General features: G+C 43.6%; 2 protein-coding genes across 3 annotated transcripts in view; one reads left to right on the forward strand and one right to left on the reverse strand.

The window, feature by feature from the left end:
- The window catches only part of LANCL2 (LanC like glutathione S-transferase 2), a 64,812-nt gene extending 42,767 nt beyond the window's left edge, over positions 1–22,045 (forward strand). For both annotated transcript variants that reach the window (XM_075921719.2, XM_075921720.2), the window contains exons 6-9: positions 3,063–3,245; positions 4,985–5,161; positions 9,294–9,366; positions 12,255–22,045. In XM_075921719.2, coding sequence (XP_075777834.1) covers positions 3,063–3,245; positions 4,985–5,161; positions 9,294–9,366; positions 12,255–12,370 — 549 coding nt within the window. In that variant the 3' untranslated portion in view covers positions 12,371–22,045. The remainder of the gene's footprint in view (positions 1–3,062; positions 3,246–4,984; positions 5,162–9,293; positions 9,367–12,254) is intronic.
- VOPP1 (VOPP1 WW domain binding protein) overlaps positions 17,463–23,657 on the reverse strand; it is a 97,415-nt gene continuing 91,220 nt past the window's right edge. Inside the window, exon 5 of the mRNA XM_006124110.5 lies at positions 17,463–22,989. Coding sequence (XP_006124172.1) covers positions 22,808–22,989 — 182 coding nt within the window. The 3' untranslated portion in view covers positions 17,463–22,807. The remainder of the gene's footprint in view (positions 22,990–23,657) is intronic.

The raw sequence follows: 23,657 nt of genomic DNA on the forward strand, positions 1-23,657 counted from the left end.
TCAGACAGAGGCTACTCCAGCATTCCACAGAGCAGCCTTTGTTCGCAGGGAGCTTGGGCCCCCCCAAAGACGGGGACTGCTGCTGCTACCCCACGCTGCTGCCTCTGATATAGAGGCAACAGCACGGGGTGTCAGCTGGCTCCCGAGTACTCTTCATGGAAAACTAGGACCAGGGGTTGGAACTGAGCCAGCATGCCAGTCCGAGTGTTAAATGCAGAGCTTGTGTGGGTGGGTGGGGCGGTTAACCAGGACTGTTAACTGACAAGCAGTTGCTTTTCAGTTAAACAGTTAGCTGGCTAGCCACTACTATCTCTAGTAAGTATTACTATAGGTGGATGAGCCAAGGCACAGCAATATTAAGAACAGTGAGCTAGTGGCAGATCTGAGATTTTAAACCAAGAATTTCAAGGCCAAGTCCCCTCCTCTAATCATTAAATAAAACTCTTTCCCTCCATCTTTCCCTCCATCTAACAGTTTTTAGTTCATTAGTAAGTGTGTGTCTTTAATAATTACTCTATTATTTATATTGACCTATTTTGCTTGGTTCTGTCCAAATACAGAACAAAAAAGATGGCCCATCTCAGAAAGCGTATGATTTAAGGCCAGGTCTGTACTACAAAGTTCTGTCGGCATAGTTACGTCGTTCAGGGGTGGGGAAAGACAATGCCCTCTAGTTGACAGAGCTTTGCCAGCCAAGCTGCCATGATAAACACTGCTGTCCCAACCGAAAAGTGTGTCAGTTGGAATAGCAGGTATCCCTTGATGAAGTGGTGTTACTATAAGGGGTGTTAAATTGCAGTTATCTGACTAATCGTGTAGTCAATAGAATTTGTATCGATTACACGATGAGTCAATAAGGACCACTGTGGAGAGCCACAGCCAGGGTAGCTCCAGGAGCCAGCTTGAGCCGGGACTGAGCAGTCCAAGGCCGTGCCAGCTCCCGGAGCCACCTGTGCTGCGGTTCTGCATTTTAAATGTAGTAAGAGCTGTTGGGCTCTTACTACATTTAAAATGCAGAGACGCAGTGTCCTGGACCAGTGCAAGCCAGAACTGCTTGGTCCTAGCTGGTGCTGAGTCCATCAGCCCCTATTGGCAGTGTCCAACCTTGTCCACAGCAAACTGGGGTTGCTGCCGGAACAGCCTCTGTGTATGGTGGACAAGGCTGGCCGCAGGCAGAGGCTGTTTTGTAGCAGCCTCCCTATCCCTCCCCTGCTGCCTCTGATAGAGGGAGTGGGGGGCGGCTGGCAGCACCATGGAGCCAGTGCTGGGGGGAACCGGATTTTAAGCCAGCTTTCCCCAACACCAGCTCCTGTTCTCCCCTCCTCACCCCGCTGCCTCTCAGAGAGGCAGCAAGGGGAGGGGGAAAGTGAATAATTGATTACCTGATAAGCTTATGCAGAGCCCCTTTGGGGTTCTGCCAGTACACTGGTCTCCCACCTCTGCTGCCTTGCCCACCTGTGACTGTAGTCCTAGTTCTAGGGAGCCTGCTTCAGACGGATCACTGGATGTTCAATCCTGGGATTGGAGCACTGAGCATCATGGCCTCCTGCTGATGCTGCTGGGTCCAATCCTGCTGGGAGGGGTCTGACACACCACTGGGTCCGAATTGGTACTCCCTTGCTGGCTCTGTGCTTAGGGCAGGGGACCTTCCCTCCAGGCCCTAGTGATAGCCCTGAGGTTATCACATAGGCCACAGCTGTGTGTTGTTTGGGCCAAGGGTGAAAACTTATCTGGACTGAACTAGATGACCTCTTGAGGTCCCTTCCAGCTCCACATTTTTGTGCTTTTATGGAGAGCTGATGGATTTATGTGAGTACCTGCGATTAACAGGAAAACAATAATGCCTACTGATAGCATAGTAGTGGACTGTAGGCCAGCAAAGTAAGCATTCCTTGTTGGCTGTAAGAAGAAAAACACGGTGAATAGATATTGCAGTTTCAAAGTGAACGTATTTGAAAGCTGTAGATGTTTAAAGTCTTCTCCTTTGGCTCTAGGTGTGTGAATTGCAGGAGGGTGTTGCCCTATGAAATGCAGGTCTACAGAAGCACTGTAATAAAATTGAGCACACTGAGCAATAATTTAAAAAGAATTAGGAGGTTCCTGTCACTGGCTGAGTTATTGGGTCCCATCTACCCAGGAGGCTTTCAGGAATTTCAGAGATCATGTGGGCTTGGAAAACAATAAAGCCTTATTTTGATGAATATTAATGAGGAACACCTGGAAACCCCACAATGTACTTACCAGTACCTTTATACTTAACTACTTTCCGGACTTCACCTAGCAGTAGGCATGTAACTCAGTGTGTATGTTTTCCTCTCTGGCAAGAATGTAAATCCTATTAAATTTAATGTGGAGTCCTGGGGAGTATGTAGGAGAAGAATAGAATTCCTCAGGTCAGATTTTTCAAAGTTATTTAGGTGCCTTTAGATTCACAAATGCACCTACTAGGATTTTCAAAAGCACTTCTCTGCATCATTAGGCACCTAAATAAATATGGTAAATCTGGTCCTTAATGTCTGTTTTCTGGATGTGATTTTTCCCAACCAACTGTTGGGCTGCCTGTGTTAGATCCTGTCACTCAGTTTAATTTACTTTCTTCAGCTGTCCATGGGTTTAAGAAGCTTTATGCTGAAAATACTTCACCTTCATTAACATTTAGACAGATGGGTCATTGGCCACAGCAGTAGGGACACCTCAGCTGGGAGAATCATGCCAGGTTTATATTGCATAAAGTTAGGCCATTGTTTTAAAACCACATAGGGTTTAGGTTGCTTTTATCTGAGAGTATGCTATAGATAACCAAACCACTTTCCTCCTTAAGTGCTCTCTTTTAGTGTAAAGCATTGATAAAGGTCTAGGAGTTTTCTATTCTAGTTCTGTCACAGTCAGACTGGATCCTCTTGATGTAAGTCACCTTCTCATAAGGATATTGTGAGGGTAAATGACTGAAATGCTCATAAAGAGCTTTGAAATATGCACGTCAAAGTCAGTACCTATGCATGTTTGTGTATGCAAAACAAAATAAAGAATTGTGTTTTAGTGAGTGATTGTTTTGTTCTTAGCCAGTTTCAAATGTGGATCAGGAGACCCTGACAGAGATGGTGAAGCCAAGCATTGACTATGTCCGTCATAAAAAATTCAGATCTGGGAACTATCCATCATCATTGAGCAATGAAACTGATAGACTAGTCCATTGGTGCCATGGTGCACCGGGAGTCATCCACATGCTTATGCAAGCTTATAAGGTAAGTCATTCTCTTCTACCCTTGCTCACACATCCTCATGCATTCGTACGTCTACAGAGGTGATTTCTGATCTTTAGGCTTCTAGTTTTTAAATCTTGGTCTGTATGGTTAGGCTCTTAAAATCTGCAGATCAAGCCACTTACTAAGTCACTATATTATAGAAAGGGTAAAGAAAAACAGAGACTGGAAGTTAATGGTAGCTGCTGAGGGCTCAGCCCTCCTGGAAATTGGGCCATTTATTTTGGAACCCAACTTTAGGCTCCTAGTTTTAAAATATTGACCTATGATTTTTGAGTTTTTATTCCAAAAGGTAAAGGTGCCTTAGATTTTAGAAATCACTCTCAACCACCTTTTACTTTAATGATTGTAGTATTATTAAGATCTAGTACTTACTGCTGATGTCAGAACAAATATCCCAGGTGCCTGTATCCTATCACTGTAATTTAGCACTCGCCTCGTCTTTGTTCCAATGTATCCTCACTGGTTCTGCTGTTGTTTTCAGATTCTGGAGCTCTGAGTCACAGAACATTAGTAAGCGAGCAGTTTAATTAAATTTATGCAAATTGATTCCTGTTCTTGACAAGCCTTCTTGGCAGGTTCTCTGGTTGGTCTCTGAGTCTACTGATGAAAAGCATTCATAGCTATCAGAATAATTAATGTGCACTGCTTCCTGAAATTTGAACTGTAAACCTCCTACAGTGTTGCTGAATGCAACAGCAACCATAGGAGCATGTGCTGTGGAGTTTGAAAGGAAAGGTGACTGGTCATTGCAGAAACTCATTTTTCTCTTTCCAAAGTGATGCTTTCTCAGCACAAAATGTTGAGGAGTTGAGAGAGTCAGGAACATTTTTCATTGGCAGGCTCTTCTTTGGTCCTGCCTTTTTAAGAGGTTCATGTCACACGATCAGCTTCTTTTTACTTTTCAGTCTCCTTTCTTAAATAGCAATATAAAAAAGTAATTGAAGCGATAGTCCATAGATCATCCTCCTTGCTTTGCCATATGAGGGATTTAGGTAACGGTGAGTAACTCCTTCGAAACTAGAACCAATCATCCAGCCTTCAAATTAAGTCACAAAACTGGATTGTCCTCATGTGTTGAAAGAGAAGCTGTTCAGATAATGAGACGTTTTCTCTGCCCCTTTGATCGTATTTTACAAAGCTTACGAAATTATTTATAAAAAACTCCTTATATTGATTGTTCTTGTTTAATGACAACCGCTGTCATATCAAGGCTTTATAAATCTCCGAGGCTTGGTCTGCACTACAACAGAAGGTTGAATTAAGATATGCAACTCCAGCTACGTTAATTACATGTCTGGAGCTGACATACCTTAAATTGCATTTCTGTGCTGTCCATACAGCAGAAGGTTGACGAGAGCAAATGCTCCTGTCATCTTCTCTTACTCCTCATGAGGAGCAAGAGTATTGGCGCCAATGTCACAACTTGGACATGGGAGTAGTTTAAAAGAAAAAGGGAAAGAGAGAGAAATGCTTTGGAGAGAATATAGAATTGAAGATACCAATCTTGTGTTTTCTTTTGGTCATGTTTTCATATTCATAAAGTTGTCTTAATTTCCTTTTTCTCATGCACAGAAGGGAAAGCAGTTTGCTGAGAGGGGGAAATTTATCGCTGTGATGGGTGGATTATAAATAGCTAGAGAGTGGATGAAACTTGCCCTTTACCCCTTTCTCTCTTGGTGAGTAGGTTGGTTGAATGTGAGTGTTTTCTTATTCCATAGACCTTTAAAGAGGATAAATATTTGAAGGATGCCATGGACTGCAGTGATGTCATCTGGCAGAGAGGTTTGCTGAGGAAAGGGTATGGAATCTGCCACGGGACTGCTGGCAATGGCTACTCCTTCTTATCTCTCTATCACATAACTGAGGACAAAAAGTACCTCTACCGGGCTTGCAAGGTGGGATTTACTGTATCGCTTCTTCTCTGCTGGCTACAGTCTTGTATGAATTTCTGTGTGATCGCAAAAGTCATATACCCTAAGAGAATAAAAAGGAATAATATTTCTGTAACTTTTTTTAAATTCTCAAAATGTAGGTACAGGTTGAACCTCTCTAAACTGGGAGTGTCTGGTCTGACAAAATCAGTGACCACAAATGTTCCTGGACCACAGTGTCGTGGTGGAGGGCTGGAGGCAGGAGCCCTGTTGGTGTTGGGTTCCCAGCCAGGCTGGCTGCAGGCAGGCTGGTAGCCCTGTCGTGGGAGTCAAGCGGGGCTGGTGGCAGGGCGTCCAGAAGTATGGTGGGGCTGGCAGGGAGGGAGTTGGCCAGGAGGCTGGGCCAGAAGTGGAGCTGGGTGAGGGGGCCACTGCCAGAGGAGCCAGAAGTGACCTCCCCAGTCCAGTAAAATCCCTCATTTGGGACAGGTCAGGTCCCAAGGGTTCCAGACAGAGAGGTCCAACCTGTAGTATTTTAAATCAGAAATAGGAGTGGCCTGAAAAGATACTTACTCTAAAAATAGAACCATACGAAAGAGCTGCCTGCCCCCACCCGCACACACACAGAAATATGCACCCGGAGCCCATAAACGTGTAACCTGGGGCTGGGTAAAATACAGCCAGGGGGCTGGATCTGGCCCGCCAAGCCACCGGATCTGGCTCGCGGACCACCCTGCTGGGCCCCCCGGCACACAGCTGCACCGTTTAAAGTTCATTCCCTGCCCCTCTGCTCGCAGGCAGGAGCTTCGTGAAATCTCCTGCCCCCAGCCCATTCCTCAGTGCCTAGTGGCCAGAAACAGCTGGCCAATAGGAACTGACCTCAGCCAGTCTCTCCGCTCCTGTTGGCTGGAAACAACCAACCAATAGGAGCTGAGAGATTGGCCTGGGAGATGGGGGCAGCAGCAAGCCTTTTCCCTCTCCTACATGGAGAGAGCAGCCTGCAGTTTCAAGTGATCTGGGGCTGCAGCAGGCAGAGAGCCCAGCCTGCCTTGGGGGTGCTGCAGGCTTAGGTAAGTGTCTCCCAGCCAGAGCCTGCCTCTGGCACCCCAGCACCTCCTGCACCCTAACTCCCTTCCCCAGGTCACCATCCAAACCCTCTGCACCCCCTGCCACTGGTCACAACTCCCTCCCAGGTCCTGTACCCCCTTCTACCGCCCTCCGCCAGGCCCAAATCCTCTCCTGCACCCAAACACTCTCCCAGACCTTGCACCCCATTCCCCTGCCCCAAGTCACCACCTGCAGTCTGCACCCCCTTTTTCCCGGTCACAGCTCCCTCCCAGACTTTGCACCTCCTCCCCGTGCCCTTTTCCCAGGCCAGGATCCTCTCCTGCACCCATGCCCCTTCCCGGACCCTACACCCCTATCCCCTGACCCGGGTCACAACCCCCTCCTTTGCCAAACTCAGACCTCACACTATTTCCTGCCCCCCCAGTCCTCTATCCTATGCACTCTTCTGTGCCCAACCTCCATCCTAGACCCCGCACCCAATCCCCAGAAAAGTGTGGTCTTTGACCACTTTCCAAAATCTTGGAGTGGCCCCCCACCAAAAATTATTGCCCACCCCGGTGTAACCCCTGTATTCTTCAGCAGTTACACATTTACCTAAATAAACACATTTTAACATCCATAGTACCGTGTTGAATTCTAATTTATCTTTATCCTCACAGCACCTGTGAGTTAGGGAGGTGCTATTAATCCATTACAGATGGATCCATGTGCTATTACAGATGGGGAACTGAAGCACAGGGAGACTGGCTTATCCAAGGCCATACAAGATGTCAGACCCATGTCTCCCACTCACAGGCTAGTTCCCTTATCCTGGACCAGCCTCCTCTTTTAATCAGTTTAAGTTTTGTCATATGCCCTTTGTGGGGGGACAGGATTGTAATGAATGGTAATATATTACAGACACTTTGGGGTCTGGAGTTTTCACTGTTCTGATGCAGTCTTAAATCTTTAAGGGAGAGACTTTCAGAAGTGCTACGGCACTGTTTAAAGTTTTTTCCTTTATGCAGCAAGATGTGCAGTATAGGTACCTACACCTACCTATCTAGATAATTGGATGAGTCCTATCACTATAGTATCAGATCACACTGAAAGCATGAGGCTGAAGATAGAAAAACCACCCAAGAATCCTTGATAACAGCAAAGCTTCTTTTAGGCTATTTCGTACACTGATAAGAGGGACTTGGAGGACAGCAGGGGTTGAGACTTATCAAGTCAGAGAGAGATCCCTTGCCTGAATGCTTCAGTTTTCTGGCTTTTCAAATAATACAGTTATTTAATGTATTTTTGTTGGGCATGCAATAGATTTTCCCATTAGTTGAATAAACTTGCCTTCCAGTGGATGCCTTTGAGCTTCTAGGTTGTGTGTATCCGGGATGGTTGATTTTTTTTTCCTGCAGAATAAAACTGTACCCATATAAATGGAAAGACTAAGTAGTTAGCAGAGGTAGAGTCTGTCCCTGCCTCTTCAGTCACCTAATTAGCAGCAGGAAACAGAAAGTGAGGGTAAAAGCATTTTTAGCACAAATGCAATTTTTGAAATCAGAAAGGATTTCTTTAGAACTGCGTGTCTATATGAATGGAAACTAGATGGCAGCCTAAACTGCTTTCTTGATGAACGAGCCTGCCTGGTTTTCTTCTCCATTCCCCTATACCTCTGACTTGGAGCTAGGAACTTTTGAATTATAATCCAGTTCTGATACCAATTCCCTTCAGAAGCTTTGAGCAACTCACTTAACCTCTGCTTCAATTCCCAGAATATGAAGTATACTTTGCCATTTATGGATGCCATGAAATTCATTAAAAGGTTAGAAACACTTTGCAGACTGAAGTCCAGCTCTGCTTTCCATTACAGGGAGATTTGTAGACTTTGGTGGGAGTCACACCTGTTTAACTGAGGACGGCAGAATTGGGCCTAAAAATTATTTGAGCTGAGTATTAACACTTTGTCTCTTCTAAAAGCATCCCCTTCCTCTCACTAAGTGACAGAGTTATTTTTCAGGAATGTGTGCGAGGGAGGAGGGGAAACTTTCTTTTTGCTTCTGATTGAATTGATTCTTGGTCTAGTCTTGTGGCTGTTTGTCGTGGGTGCAGTAGAACCAAATGACGACAACAACAAAATCCTATAGCTAGAATCTAGTACAAATGGTGCAATGGTGACCTCTTCTGAGAAGGAGAAGCTATTCTCTGTAAGCCTGTTCAAATTACAGAGGAAATTTGTTTAAATAGATAGATGCTTTGCAGAAGTGTTCCAGTAATAGAGGATGACTCCAAGCTGAAACATTTTAGAAAAACAAAGATTTTAATAAGCTCAAGGAAAGAACAGGGGAATAGGTGGGGCCACATACATTTCTTCTGAGAGGCCCATAAAAGAGCTTTGAAACTGTTGTTGCTGTTAAAAATCTTTTGCAAATAACTAATGTTAGCCAAGTACTTGCAGCATTCCCTGTACAAAGTATACTAACTTAAGCATATTGGGAAAAGGACACTATTTTCAGGAGTGTTTTCTGTCCAGTTGAGGTAGAAGATAGAAACTTGTTGAAAACGAGATTGATAGTCTTAATGATCCAACTGTATTTACAGTGATTTTTCCATAATGGTCAGAGTGAATGAAATATGGGACTTGTATATTGAATATTCTAAATTGAAGTGGTGAGCAATGTAAGGAAACAGAAATGTGATTAATGGGCATTACTTGTGACCGCAAGGAGAGGGAGAAATTGTTGCCATTGTGGTGCATCCTTTGCTTGCCCTTGAAATTGACATAAGAATATATTGTTGCAGCATTTTTTATCCCCCTCCCCCGCCCAAGATGTTCAAGAAGAAGAGTAAATAAATTCCACCCTGCTAATTGAACTATAGTACCATGTAGTAGATTTCAGTTAATCTGCATTTCTAGGTTCCTGAAAAGTAATTGAAGTCTTATCCTAGTTGGGGTAGGACAATTTAATCTTCGATACTGATTGCAGTTTGTTTCTCTGATTGAGCCTCATTGCATTTTCTATACATTAAAAGAAGTCTGTTCAAGCTTGCATCTGTATACATACACACTTTAATTCACTCTGTTTTCCTTTTTCTGCCTGTTGCACAGTTTGCAGAGTGGTGTTTAGAGTATGGTGCACATGGATGTCGTATTCCTGACCGACCCTACTCTCTATTTGAAGGTAAAGTATTGTTGCTGCAGGCTGTGTTGTATTAGGAAGAAGGACAATCTTGTGTTAAAACCTGTGACTGAGTGTTAGGAACGTCGGTGAGTTTTCCTTTATTGAGGAAAACCTTTTTAAAAGCTGCAGTCTACATAATTCCAATATAAAACTGGTGCCACTGGGTATTGGATGTGAAACTGGTTTATTCATTAACCTCTCCTGTGTTTGGAACCCTCTTGAGTCAAAGCAAGTTGGAGTCTGGGAAATTGGATAGCAGCTGTGCATCACAGAGCTATTGTGTTAATTGTAATTACTGAAACAAGCAGAAGACTGGAATTGTAACAGTATTGCAGATTAGTAATTTTTCTCTGTGTCTTTTTGTGTAAGAAAACTCATCTGTTAGGCCTGGTTAGGGTCAGATTTAGTTCTGTTAGCCCCTCTTTCTTGATCACCAGTATTAGCCAAACTCATCCAAACAGCTAAAGAAAAGAAATGCTGTATTTTGATTAAAGATTTTCTTCGGGTCACTTACATAGATAAAAAATGAGCAAGTAGAAAAGTAAAGATTATATTTTTCTAATGTTCTCTTGTAAATCCTTATTTTATGTATGATTAAAACAATGTTTTGCCCTTAAAAGGCCTTAAAATAGCTTTATCATTCTTTGAAAGTGAACCCAATGCACCACCTATCACAAGTACGGGGAACTGCAGAGGATTTAATAGAAGAGCGGTTTTTTTGGTTGGTGTTTTTTTGTTTAAGAACAGTACTTCAAGTTTAAGGGCTTTTGTGTGAGCAGCAGTTGTGTGCAGTTCGTCCAAATGCAGTACAGGTAAAGGATATGATTATAGTGCTTGTATTTCTGTTGTTATGCTCTGAATTAACTGCTGCTTTCTGCAGCAGTTGTGACTGTCTTTATATTTGGTGGAAGCAACGTCATCTTTGCAGTTATTTGTAGAAGAAGCTTAGAAACTCACTGAGAATGTGGTACAGAAACAATCCACTCAGGGCTGTCTAGGAGTTAATGTGACCCACAGCGACACAAAATGGAACAACGTGGAGGGATTTTGCCAACTTTTCTTTTCTCTCCATCTTTTTTGTTTGTTTGTTTTTGTTTTTTTGTTGTAATGAACATTTTTCAAGCCAAATGAGTCAGATTGCCCCCTCTGTTGTGCTTGGGCTCACTTTCACACGCACACAAGCAATTTCTTTTAAAGTTAGTAGGAGCTGCAAGAACATGCTATAGGATATAAGTGGGCCTATTATGAAGAGAAGAGCTTTTAATATATTTATTTTTATTGAGCATCTGGGACTCTGAACCAAGAAGACATTTCTATTTAGGGGAACTTTTACTCATTATGCTAAAGTTCCATTATTTAAAGTTAAGCAAATACTGAAGTGCGAAAATGACGATCGGGGCTTTTTTGCGGAAAAGCGTGTCTAGATTGGCCACGGACGCTTTTCCGGAAAAAGAGCTTTTCCGGAAAAGCATCCTGCCAATCTAGACGCGCTTTTCCGAAAATGCTTTTAACGGAAAATTTTTCCGTTAAAAGCATTTCCGGAAAATCATGCCAGTGTAGACGTAGCCTATATGTATAAATTCTTCAGTGATTTTGGCAGTCTTAGGCTTTCTAATACACTGTAACAGACAGATTATTGTAATAGTTTCTTAATTATGACCATGTCTGAGGCTATGTCTACACTGCAGGTATTTGTCAGCAGAGAGCATGCTAATGAAGCGCTGTGTTGTGCAAAAAACCCATTTGTTCAAGATCTCTTATGCCTCAAAAAAGGAGGTATACAGGATCTTGCACAAAAGGGGTTTTTTTGCGCAAAATGGACCCGTCTACACTGCTAGTTTTTGCGCAAAAAGCATCGGCAGAGAATATGCAAATGACAGCATGACAAATGCTAATGAGCGCTTCATTAGCATAATCTCTGCCGACAAATACCTGCACTGCAGACATAGCCTAAGGGTATGAAATTCAGTGTCCAGTAATGGCATAGTTTGCTTGCCATTTCCTGTATTTCAAAGTTTGCCTATTGTAGATAACATCCGTGAGTATGCATTATAAAAGCTGACACACTTTGAGTGACTTCTCACTTACATTCTTGGAGTTAGTTTCTTGTTAAACCACTGCAGCAGCCTCTCCCATATCTTTCTTTTCTGTGAAAGATTAAAAAAAAAAAGTCTCAAGTTTTAAAAATCTAGGTGCAAGAGGTTTGAAGTGAGAATCTTGTTTTTGTTTTGTTTTTAGGGTGGTTGTTTACAAATGATTTTAAGACGTTGTTAATCTGCAATGTTAACATGACTACACATTATGCATCCATATCGGCAGAACTCCATTTACAAGACATGGCAGGTGTCTATGGAGAGTAGCAAGAATCACTCTAAAATGCTTAGATTCTATTATCTTTCCTGGCACCCAAATTTTACTTACCTTAATACTATGTATTTGTATGGCACTTTGCACAACCGGGCCTTGATTTTGATTAGGGCGATTCTTTCTTGCTAACAATAAATACCTTGCTGATCCAGTGGCATGGAATTTGTGACTGTTATGATGATAAACAAGGATTCAGAAAAGAAGGGGCCTTTTTAATTTCAAGAGCTGCCGCTATGGAGCCACAACCTAAATTAGGATAATGGGCTTTTTGATTATTGAAATATGTTGAGATCATGTCCAAAATATGCCAGACTCTTTGCAGACATAAGAGTGTAAATTATTTTACACATCACTGATGAAAATATATTAGAGGAAACACTGATAAGATTCTCTCCCCCCCTCCCCCTCCCCGAGCTGAATGCTGGATGTTTTAAAATGGGTTTGTATATATTTGGTTTGAACTCTTGATTGTTTTTAAATTCTTAGGTTACTGTAATAAGAAATCAATTTGTATGTTTCAGGCATGGCGGGAGCTATTCATTTCCTATCGGACATACTGGTACCAGAGACTTCCCAGTTTCCAGCATTTGAACTTGGGCCTCAAAGGAGAGAAAACAAAGTGAAACAGGACAGCTAAGAGACCTGTTGGATTGGAAACTCCGTGTCAAGAGTGATGAGACTGTCTAGTGCCTCTTACACTGAACCAACTTTAAAGCCTAAATGAGGAACAGGGAAATCCCTCTTCACACCTCTTTCTCCAAAGGACCACTAGTCATTAAAGCATGAATCAGAAGCCATGCCCAGGTTTTATTTAAGTGATGCCTTCAGTGGTGGAAAGAAAGATTAAGTTTTGAACTCTTTTTTTGCAGTTGTTCTTTTCAGGTTTTTCAAGTGTTTGCATGTTTCTTGGTGTGTTCCATAGACGTGAGTCTTTTGTTGTAAGCCAAAAGCTGTTCTCTCAATCCCAGTCTTGTCCCTTTTGTGCATGAGTAACAGTAGCAGCCTCGCTATTTCTGTAATGTGACTATGGCTGAGGTTCCAATTGACCCGATGAATGAGATAGTCCAGTGTAATATAGTGACCAGGTTAATACATGGTTATATCTTAAATGAGCTGATAATTTCCAAACAAAACCTAAAGCTTTCTGCGCTGTACTTCTCTATTTTTTTCATAAGGAACATTTACCCCCCCCACACACCCTCTTCTTTGAGAAGTTACGTTTAAAGAATCTGACTTAAATTTTCAGACATGATTTGTGGTGGCTCCATTTTTACCATGAAAAGCTGTAAGGGACCTGATTTGTGAGACATAGGGACTCAGCACATTCAGAGAGAGAATCCCCTTTAAGATGTCTTCAGTTGGGCCCTGAAAATAGGCCTACCTGCCTACATAAAGTATTTCTTAGTTCCTTAAACACTTACCAGTAGACACCATGGCTATGTCTACACTGGCGCGATCTTGTGCCAGAAGTATGCAAATGAGGCTAAGCATGGAATATCACTGAGCTTCATTTGCATACCTAATGAGCTGCCATTTTTGTGGAAGAGGCTCTTGTGCCAGAAGGAGCTGTCTACACTGCCCCTTCTTGCGCAAGAAAAACCCTCTTGCCATTATGCTGATTATTTTCAGGAATAACGGCTAGAGGGTTTTTCTTGCGCAAGAAGGGGCAGTGTAGACACTTGTGTAAGAGCCTCGTCCGCAAAATGGCGGCTCATTAGGTATGCAAATGAGGCTCAGCAATAGTCCATGCTTAGCCTCATTTGCATACTTCTGGCGCAAGATCGCAGCAGTGTACACATAGCCTGAGAGTGTCTTATCATACCACCACTTCTCAAACATGCAATAGCAAAGAGTGAAACTGGGAGAGCAGTTAGACTTTTCTCGTTAGTACTTTTTGGTCATAACAAGCATATCCACTGAAGGAAGCATGCCATTTACAATATGTAAGTAAACGTGGGCAGACCAGGGTGGGAAGAAGAGAAGTGTCTAGTTATTGGTAATTCAGGAAGGTGCACCACTTCTGAGATGGAAGGAGAACAAATCATTTCCTTTCTTTGTTTTGAATTTCAACAGGTCTAATAGCCCATCCAGTTTGAAAGGAGCTGTAAATGTTAGCAAGCTGAGGGTGATACAAGAGTATTAATAAAACAAATGATCACAATGACCTGCAGTTGAAACTTGTTATGCAAAAAAATAAAATACATACAAAAAATAAAATGAAGATTTGTGTTAAGCAACACCCCCCCATCCTTATGTTCAATAAAAGGACAAACTGTCTTATAGGTCCAGATCTTCAGAAGGCATAAATCAGCGTCGCTCTACTGAAGACAGTGCAGCTGCGTGTACTCTGGAGGATCTGTTGTATAATAATATGTTTTGTTCCAGGCAGAGGGAAGAAGTATTGCATCAAGTATTGTAGCCGGAGCTTGGTCCTGCCTTGAGGGCGGGGGGCTGGACTCGATGACCTCTTGAGGTCCCTTCCAGTCCTATGATTCTAAGATTGACTAGGAAGAGAACTAAGCCTGCTTTTTCCACACTTCACAGTGTTTTAAAATGTTTATGATGTAAGTACGTAGTTTCATCTGCAAAAAGGGGCTTATTAGAAGTGAACATAAGAACGGCCGTACTGGTTCAGACCAAAGGTCCATCTAGCCCAGTATCCTGGAGGGTGGACCGAAGACAATGGTCAAGCGATTTGTCTCTTGCCATCCTTCTCCAGCCTCTGACAAAGAGGCCAGGGACACCATTTCTATCTCCTGACTAATAGCTTTTTATGGACCTAACCTCCATGAAATTATCTAGCTTCTCTTTAAACTCTAAAGTGAAGGTTCCTTTTTGCCTGTTTTAAACAATGCCTTCCCAAACCTGCAGTTTCATTTGGATACAAGCTTTATTCTCTTACTTTGTTCCCTACTCTTGTATGCAGTGTTGCTATTCAATATGCACAGTCCACCATAGGCCTAATGCAGGGCTGGGAAACCTCTAGCCCGCTGCTTAATTTCATCCAACCTGGGTCAAATCTCCATGCCATGGGCTGGAAGCCCCTGAATCTTGGTGCTCTATGGTAGGACTGGAACTGTGCTCCTCAGCGTGGCACAGGGACAGACAATGAGGGTAAGTTCAAGTCTGCATGCATCTGTCCCCACAGCTCCCATTGGCCAGGAACTGTGGCCAATAGGAGCTTTGGGGCTGGCACAGGTAGAGTGCAGAGCTGCCTGGCTCCATTGTGGTAGCAGCAACATTGCAGGGCTGGACAAGGCGGGGTCAGGGGAATTTGCCTTCGCTCTGACGCACCACAGACCGTGAGCCACCTGAGGTAAGCAGCACCCTAGCCAGAGCTAGCACCCCTCACCTCTTCCTGAATTTAATTGACATGTCATATCAATGTGATGGTGATCTTGTCAACACTCAATGAGCCTTCCAGGTATATGTTGACATAAACATGTATGATCTGTGCATGCTCACAATCAGATCCTACGACTTTCTTCAGTTAAAAATAAACACTGGCTTTCCAGCTGGTGTAAATATCAGACTGGCAATCAGTCTGGTGCATTCTGACATCTGTTCCCAAGTTCATTGTAGGGATTATGGCCCTGGTCTTGCCCCCGTCAGTTCTGGGAAGTAACGTTGGTTGGCTGGAGCTTAATGTGCAATATAAGGCACTGTCACTGGCTAGTTTTAAAAAAATACACATTAGCTCTGGTTCATAACAGCTGAGCACCAAACCTCCAATCCACTAGTCAAAAACTGGACAAGAGCAGCCTGTGGTGTGGCAGCATCTCACGCTTTAAACAGGCAACATGCTGGATAGAGTAGGAAACCGACCACTAAATGTGAAGTCTGATTCCCCCGCCTAGCTTTTGCCATGGACCTTCGTTAATGCAAGCTCCATGCACTGGAAGAAGCAGGCATATAGTAGTGCCTAGCTGTGCTTATTTTTAAAAACCCCCAACAAATTCTAGGCTTGTGGTTCCAGAAAGCCCATTGAACTAAAACTTTGGTGTGTCCGCACTTAATGAGCCATTTGTGGCAAAGGAACGGCAGTGATGTTAAAATCAGAGGTCATGTGCATGGGAAAAAAAAGTGCTATATTTTTATTCACTGGTGATACCCGTAAAAGCCTTGCCCTTTTCAAACATGATTAGTGCTTGGGACCCGTAGTCACTGTCACATCACTAACAGCGTGGCACATTAGCAGAGCTGGATTGTAGGGCAGCACTGTGTCGCAAATGGGCCTTTAGGTTGCCAGCTGTCCACTGTTGGACCAGAACACTCAGTCAAAAAGGGACCCCAGTGACTCTGGTTGTGTTGGTAGACTCCTTACCTGGCTCTGCAAGCAGTAACATGGCCCTCGGCTCTTAAGACAAGGAGGGATGCTTGGGGTAGGCTCTGCAGTGCCCATTGGACAGAAACTGCAGCCAATGAGAGTGGAAGAGGAGCACCACCTGCAGGCTGAGGTAACAGCATGCACCACGGAGACCTGTCTGGCTGTACCTCCACCTAGGAGCCGGGGGATATGTTGCTGCCTTCAGGGAGCCACCTAAGGTAAGTGCCACCCGGATTCCACTCCATGCACCACCAATCCCCAGCTGTGTCCTGAACCCTGCCAGAGCCTGCCCAGCGTGGAACCCCCTTCTGAACACCACTCCCCACCAGGAGCTCACTCCTGCATCCAAACTCCCTTAAAGATGCAAACATACACCTGGTGGGAGTTTTAGAACTGCCTAATCTACTGAGATGCCTAATTCCCATTGAGCTCAATAACCATAAGCACTTTTTGTATATTCCACTAGAGCCTACAGTCACGTCAGTGACCGTCATTTTAGAAAAAGGTCCCAAATTTATACCCTCAACCCTCTATTCCCTGCTGCCTCATCCTACCTGTAAGGACCCTACAGCGCCTCCATTTTGCTTTGAGGGTATGAACCAAGATCCCTAAGTCTGGACACCCAGTGTACATCTTGCACCTAAGCAGAGTAGAGCTAGGCCCCAGTCCCCCTTGTAAATCTAGCCCTAAAAATGCCAGAGTTACTCACACCATTTCATTTTTGTCAAACAGGAGGAACAGCTGCACCCAGCATCAAAGCACCCTCATTTATCAGCTAATGTCTTAAAAACAGAGCCTTAGCCACTGCTTTCTCCAGGTGTGCATTAAAACTCCGCACACAGAGGCTACGTCTACACTACGCATTCTTGCGCAAGAAGATTTGCAATTGAGCAACAAAACTTTTGCTCCCCGAAAAGCAAAAGTTTTGCCTCAGCAACTGGTAGCGTAAATGGTGCAGTTCATTGGCAGCAGGCTCCCTGTTGACAATGCAATAATGGTTGGAAGGATTTTGTCAGCAAACTGCGTGTACATTGCCCAATGCTGCATAGAATAGACAAAGCCAAGTCAGACGATAAGAGGCGAGAGGCAGGAACACAGTTGCCTATAAATAGCTTTGCGTATTTGGGAGTTCTATGTTCCTCTGTTTTCTACAAAACTGAGCACCTGTCCAGCTCTCCACTAGTAATAAAACCATTTAAATGCTTGCCTCTCGCTACCTAATCATGTTTATTGCCCTCTTTCTCTGCTCTGTTGCTTAATTTTGCTTTAATAAAATGCAATTTCAATTGAACTTTCTATTGGATCCTTTTTAAGGTAACAGCAGTAGTCACAAGCAGTAGAAGGTCTAACTTCTCCACCTCGTTCCCCATCACTGTTCCCAAGCCACACTGAGCAAAAGAAGTAATAGACATACCCAGATCAATTTTATTTTGCATACATATGAAACATGACCCTATCAAAAGTTACAGGGCTTCTTTCCACCTTTTTTTTTTCCTGTAAACTAAAGGGAAACAAAAAACAAAACCCCCCAAAACTTAGAAACCAAAAGGAGAAGAAAAGCATGCAAGCAATCTGCAAATAATTCTTAGATTTATCCACAGTGCTGCTGTGTTTGCAATTAAGTACCAAACAACTTCACTAGAACAGGAGTTTGACTTCATTGTAAGAGGTGGTTATAATCCACCAACAATAGCAAAAGAAACATTTGAATTGCAGAAAAACTTCACCAGAAGTTGAATTTAAATATACAGCATAAGAATCCACTGGAAAAGGGTTCTTTCTACTCAACGTAATCAGGAAAACAACAAATCTTAGACACATTTAATAATATAAAAGGGTTTAACAACACCTATTCACTCACATCATAGGACCTACTCAAAGAAAAAAGACTCCCTTGATTCAGTTAAAAAAAATAGTGTAAATGCAGCCATATTATGTGATCATAGGCAGCTTACAGTTACTGTTCACCCTAGTTTAGAAAATACATACAACTGTGCTATGTGGGTAAATGGGTCTTTTGACCACATCATACATGTATCTCATATGTTCATAGGGCCTGCATTGCGAAGTCAGAAGCAGCTGCTGCATCCTTACCACCGGCCACTGCAGGAAGAATATTTTAACGGTAATATTCTGAGGACAACATAGTATTGCTGTGATACTTTGGAAATGCATGTTTTTCTACAGTGTTCTTCAATGTAGGTTTCAATGGAAGGGTAATTGGATGAAAGCCACTGGTCTGTGTTATACAGGTCAGACTAGCTTTATCTATTGATCCCTTCTAAAAAATCTATTAAGCCCATGAATAACACTGCAATAGGAGAGTTCACTATGTGCGAGTCTTCACAGGTTTGCACTGCAGGTTTTCCCACCAACATTCTGTTCCCACTGCATACACGTAAGTAGCAAAACCGTATGAGCAACAAGGAGCTCTCAATAGTCAGTGGTCAGGCCTCAATTCTGCAAACATTTATGTGCAATCTTAATTTTCAGGCCCCGAGTACTTGTACTGAAGCCTCCTTGCTTAAGGTTAAGCACATATGTGTTTGCAGGATCTGGCACTTTGGGTACTATAATAATGGGAGCTAGCGAGAGATATGCAACAACAACAAAAAAAGAGATTACAGTAAATTTAGATTGTTTTGTTCAGCCATTATTAGCTGGGTGGAATGGAGAAGAATTTTGCCCATTGATGTCTTTATTACCACCCAATATTAGGACAATCAAAAATATCACAGGTTTCACAAAGTTTGGTTTGCGATTTCACATCAACTCTCTCAAGTTTGCAAAAAAGAAGAACAAAAAAAAATTAGAATTTGATTAGCTGGTTTTAAATCTGCAAAGTAGGCTGTAAGGATAAGCAAGAGATCAGGTCAAAGTTCATGTTGGAATGCAATGTACCAGCACAACAGAAAGGAATGAGCTTTGCCATGTATCATGAAATCCTACAGTCTCAGTAAGTAGGAATGTCTCTTTTTTTTTCCCCAAAGAGATAAATGGTTATGAACGTCACTATCAACACTCCTAAACCACATGTTGAACATGAGCCCATATGATCTGATTTAATAACTACCTGTGGTCTTTAATACAAGTGCAAATGCAGGGCCTAGTTCTAATCTCATACCAGTGGAATTGCATTGACTTTACCAGCATTCCTTTTGTTGGAGCCTAGTAACGGGCCAGCCACCCGGCAGCACAACAAGGAGCCCAGCAGCCCCACTACTGCCAAGTGGCATAGCTGCTCAGAAGGACTAGGAGGCAGCAGGGGTGCCCAGCAAGACTGAAGCCCAAGCTGGGCTGTCACTCTGCAGTGCAGCTGAACCCCAGCAAGGGGGCTGCCCCGTGGGGCCGAGAGCCTGGAGGTAAGGCTGTGCATCAGATGGTGGGGCTGGGAGCCGTGTGTGCAGAGCAGCTGGCAGCAGGGGGAAGTTGGCTGGAAGGCTGGCAGCGAAGCCATGACTGGAGGGTCGGAGGTGGGGGGGAGAGACAAGAGGCAAGGGGGGGCCCCCAGCAATGACCTTCCCCGGTCCAGCAAAATCCCTTATCCGGGACCAGTCAGGTCCTGAATGTGCTGGACCAGAGAGATCCAACCTGCAAATCCATGTACTAAGGAACTCTTACTGCATATCAGCAGGGTCCATATGGCGCAGCAGGCTGGCATGGGGTAGATTCGTGACTCAGCTTGCCACAAACAAAATGTTTCTACAGATAAGCCCTTTTATTTAGAAAACTCCCCGAACAACCCAGCCTTACAGGTTAGCATTTTTAACCTCTGATGTCATCTTTAGCCTTTCATTTATTTCTTCCTGAAAGTAAGACGAATAGTTAAATGCTGAGATAAAACCCAGCACAAAGGCAAAATGCTACCCACTGCTGCTGGCAGGAGAAGCCTCTGCTTATTAACCAAGTTTAATCCTTTCCTTTGGGACAAATCCCGATCCCATTGCAATCAATGGTAAATCTCCCATCGACTCCAGCATGATTGGGATTTGGCCCCTTATGACTGCCTACAAATCATCCACAGGCGTTTATGAAATGTCTTTCTATGACTGGAACGTCACATTCACCGAAGCCCATTCAGTGCAACACAATTCAAACAGATGTAATTTTAGTGTATTTATAGCAGACCAATTCCTCCCAGAGAATACCAGGAGTGGCCCTCCCGAAAATATTTTCTCCTAGATGCCATACAATCAATAGGAATTCTGCCCACGTTAGGACTGCTGGGTTTGATCCTTTAAAGCAGGGGATGGGAACCTCAGGAGCTGGATGTAGCCCTTGGCTTGCCTGGATTCCGCCCCCCCAAGGCTCAGGGTCTCCCCCTACAATGGGGAGCCTGTGCTAGAACTCCAGCCCCCCTTCTGCCTCACCATGGGGCTGAAGCACACAAAATATACTAGGCTGGGCCCCGTTATGCTCTGGTGTGCAACAGGAATGTGGGAAGTGTCTTTCTCCTCATTTGGATGCCATGTCAGGGAGGGGTTTTTGTGTGCCGCACTCAACTGATTTTTCTGTGGGTCAGTGGCTTGACCCAAAAAAGGTTCTCCATCCTGCTTTAAAGGGTACTTCCATTTGGAAAAATGACTAAAAAGAGGGGGAAGGGTTCTTGGATTTACTGGTACTCAGTACTTTCTGTACTGACAGTGCACAATTTACAAACAAAAAGATGTTTAGTTTTGATTGTTAGACCTGGAAAGCTCAACCTGGGCTAAGAAGTAGGCTTTCAGACACAACATCACTAGTGAGAAAGGCCAAATAAGGCCCTCAATTTCCCCTGTGCAATGCAGGGCTATGTCTACGCTGCAGGCTTTTTGCACAAGAACAGCTGTTCTTGTGCAAAAATTTGTGGCGCGTCTACACTGCACGTGCATTTTTACACAAGTAAATTTACAGTAAGGCGTTGGAGCAGAGCGCTTCTTGTGCAAGAGTTATTCCTCTCCCTACGAGGAATAAGTTCTCTTGCACAAGAGCTCTTGCGCAAGGAGGCAGTGTGGACGGGCAACAGGGGTTTCTATAGCAAGAAACCTCTAGGGCTAAAATGGCCATCAGAGCTTTCTTGTGCAAGAGAGCAATCCCACTGCCATGGACGCTCTTGCGCAAAAGCACATGGCAGTATGGACGCACTCTTGCTCAAGTACTTTTCCGCAAGAACTCTTGTGCAAAACAGTTCTTATGCAAAAAGCCTGCAGTGTAGACGTAGCCCAGATATCTTGGGATTGTGTGTTCAGTTAAACATGGGCCCCAACATTCATTCAATGGGATACATTGAACTGGTGTAACTTCAGTTCGAGCAGCAGTAAAAGCACCATACTTTAATTGGAAATAATCAAAATAAGTGCAAAAATGTCTGTAAAACCAACCATCCATAAGAATTTCAGGAGAAAAGGTTTTGTTTGTTTGAAGTTAGGGAGTGGCCACTGCCACTCAAAGAACCTACCAGAAATATGAGGCAAATAAAAACGAGGAGGACATTTTCAGCATGATAGCTGCATGGTCAAAATGTCCATGCATTAGACTGAGAAGCAACTCTTAAACAGATGTCATAGAAAGTTATTGTGCTTAAAGCATTGTTAAGAGAGAATTTTCAAATCTCTTGATTGGAGAACACAACACCCTTTTGTACTCCACTCTGTAGCTGTAAGACCATAACCAAAACCAGCGAGCTAACATGCTGTATGGAACAAGGACCTAGTCATCACCCAGTGAAGTCAAGGACAAAACTCCCAGTGGTTCCAAAGGGACTAAGATGGGAGCCCAAAGCCCAGATGCAAGTTCAGTGCCTAAATACATTGAGGATCTGGGCCTAAGTTCTCTTTTTTTTCTATTTTAACTTTAGGGCAAAAAAACCCTTCTGTGCACTGACATATTTCTAAGAAGTTTCTCTACAAGGGTTGCTATGTGAGCTGATAACATCTTCCCTGCCATAGATAGGCCAATCTAATATTTAGATCATCAATTATATTTTACAATCTTATCCTTGGCAAACCCCCCCCCCCCCCCCCCAAAAACAAAAAAAAACCCCCACCACTTTTCAGAAAGTTTCAAAAGGAGAAGTGGAGCCAGGATTAAGGTGGCAAGTTCAGAGTCCAGGAGCATGTGGAATCACTGCAGTCCTGCACAGCCATGATTTCTTGGATCCACCCCTTTTGTAGAAGTGAAGCTCTCAAGTGGGACTCGTTCCAAGCAGAACTCACTGCCATGAGTGAGTGCCACTCAACTTTCTCACTCACTGGCTTCCATAATACACTGACTGTCCCCATTCTGTGTCTCAGAACAGAGCTTTCCTAGAAAACCACAGGCGGGTGGTCAGACTTCACATAAATATCTTTCCCTGACTCTTTCCTCCAGATCGCGCCTTTCGTTTCTACTCTAGCAGAGTACCACGTTTGTCTGGATTTTCAGAGAGCGTACATCACTTTGTGGTTGCATAAATCTGCTACCGTATTTTGCCACAATATGTTAACATACACCTTTGAAACAATAAATAAAGGGAAAACATATTGGATTTAAATATAGGTTGCCATTAAAAGCATTAAAAAGACAGTGTTTTCGTTTTGAATACATCAAAATGAAAATTCACTCCCTACCACAAAAAAAAAAAAATCAATCATCCTTCCAAAGTAATGAGAACGGTAAGCGTGTGGCAGGAGAATTAGCAAGTGTTCAGAAGGGCAGAGGCCCTCTACCCAAGTCCCTTTGCAATGGCACCTGCTTCTTACAAAGTCAGGTAACAGAGCTGCAGAGTTGTTACGTGGAGGATTTTACCACCTGCTCATATGGGGGTGGTGGTGCGTTGCAGTAAGAGGGTGGAGGTGGGTATACTGGATTCCCTTGTGGGGAGTTGGGCTGGACATGGAAAGCCATAGCCATGGGATTCATCACAGGCCCTCCTGGATCCGTGTAGTATGGCATCCCTGGTTGCTGTGATCCTAAAAGAAATGAAATGAAAATACACGACTTTACAATGCAATGGTAAAATGTACTGCAAACAGGTTCATATCATGCTGCTCTAGCTCTAAGGAAAGGAAAAACATGCTCTTTTCTAGGGCTGTGTCTACACTGGCATGATCTTGCGCAAAAGCAGCCACTTTTGCGCAAAAACTTGCTGCCTGTCTACACTGGCCACGAGTTCTTGCGCAAGTACACTGATGTTCTAATGTATGAAATCAGTGCTTCTTGCGCAAGTACTATGATGCTCCTGCACAGGAATAAGCTCTCTTGCGCAAGAGGCCAGTATAAACATGAATTTCTTGCGCAAGAAAGCCCGATGGTTAAAATGGCCATCAGAGCTTTCTTGTGCAAGAGAGTGTCTACACTGGCATGGATGCTCTTGCGCAAAAGCACATCTCTTGCACAAACGCACATGCCAGTGTAGAGTTTTTGTACAAGAACTCTTCCGCAAAAGAGTTCTTACGCAAGATCATGCCAGTGTAGACGTAGCCTAAAGGTAACTGATGCACAGCAAGTTTTAATTGGAGTATGTGATGCATGGCCAATGGAATGCACAAAGCTTGTTTCTACCTGCTGGCTCCCCGGTCACAGGAGGTGGATGGCCACAGTCCAATGGCCAGCTGTTGACATCATAACCAATCACCAT

The sequence above is a fragment of the Pelodiscus sinensis genome, chromosome 2, assembly GCF_052426305.1.
Source record: "Pelodiscus sinensis isolate ZL-2025 chromosome 2, ASM5242630v1, whole genome shotgun sequence".
Taxonomy (NCBI): Eukaryota; Metazoa; Chordata; order Testudines; family Trionychidae; genus Pelodiscus; species Pelodiscus sinensis.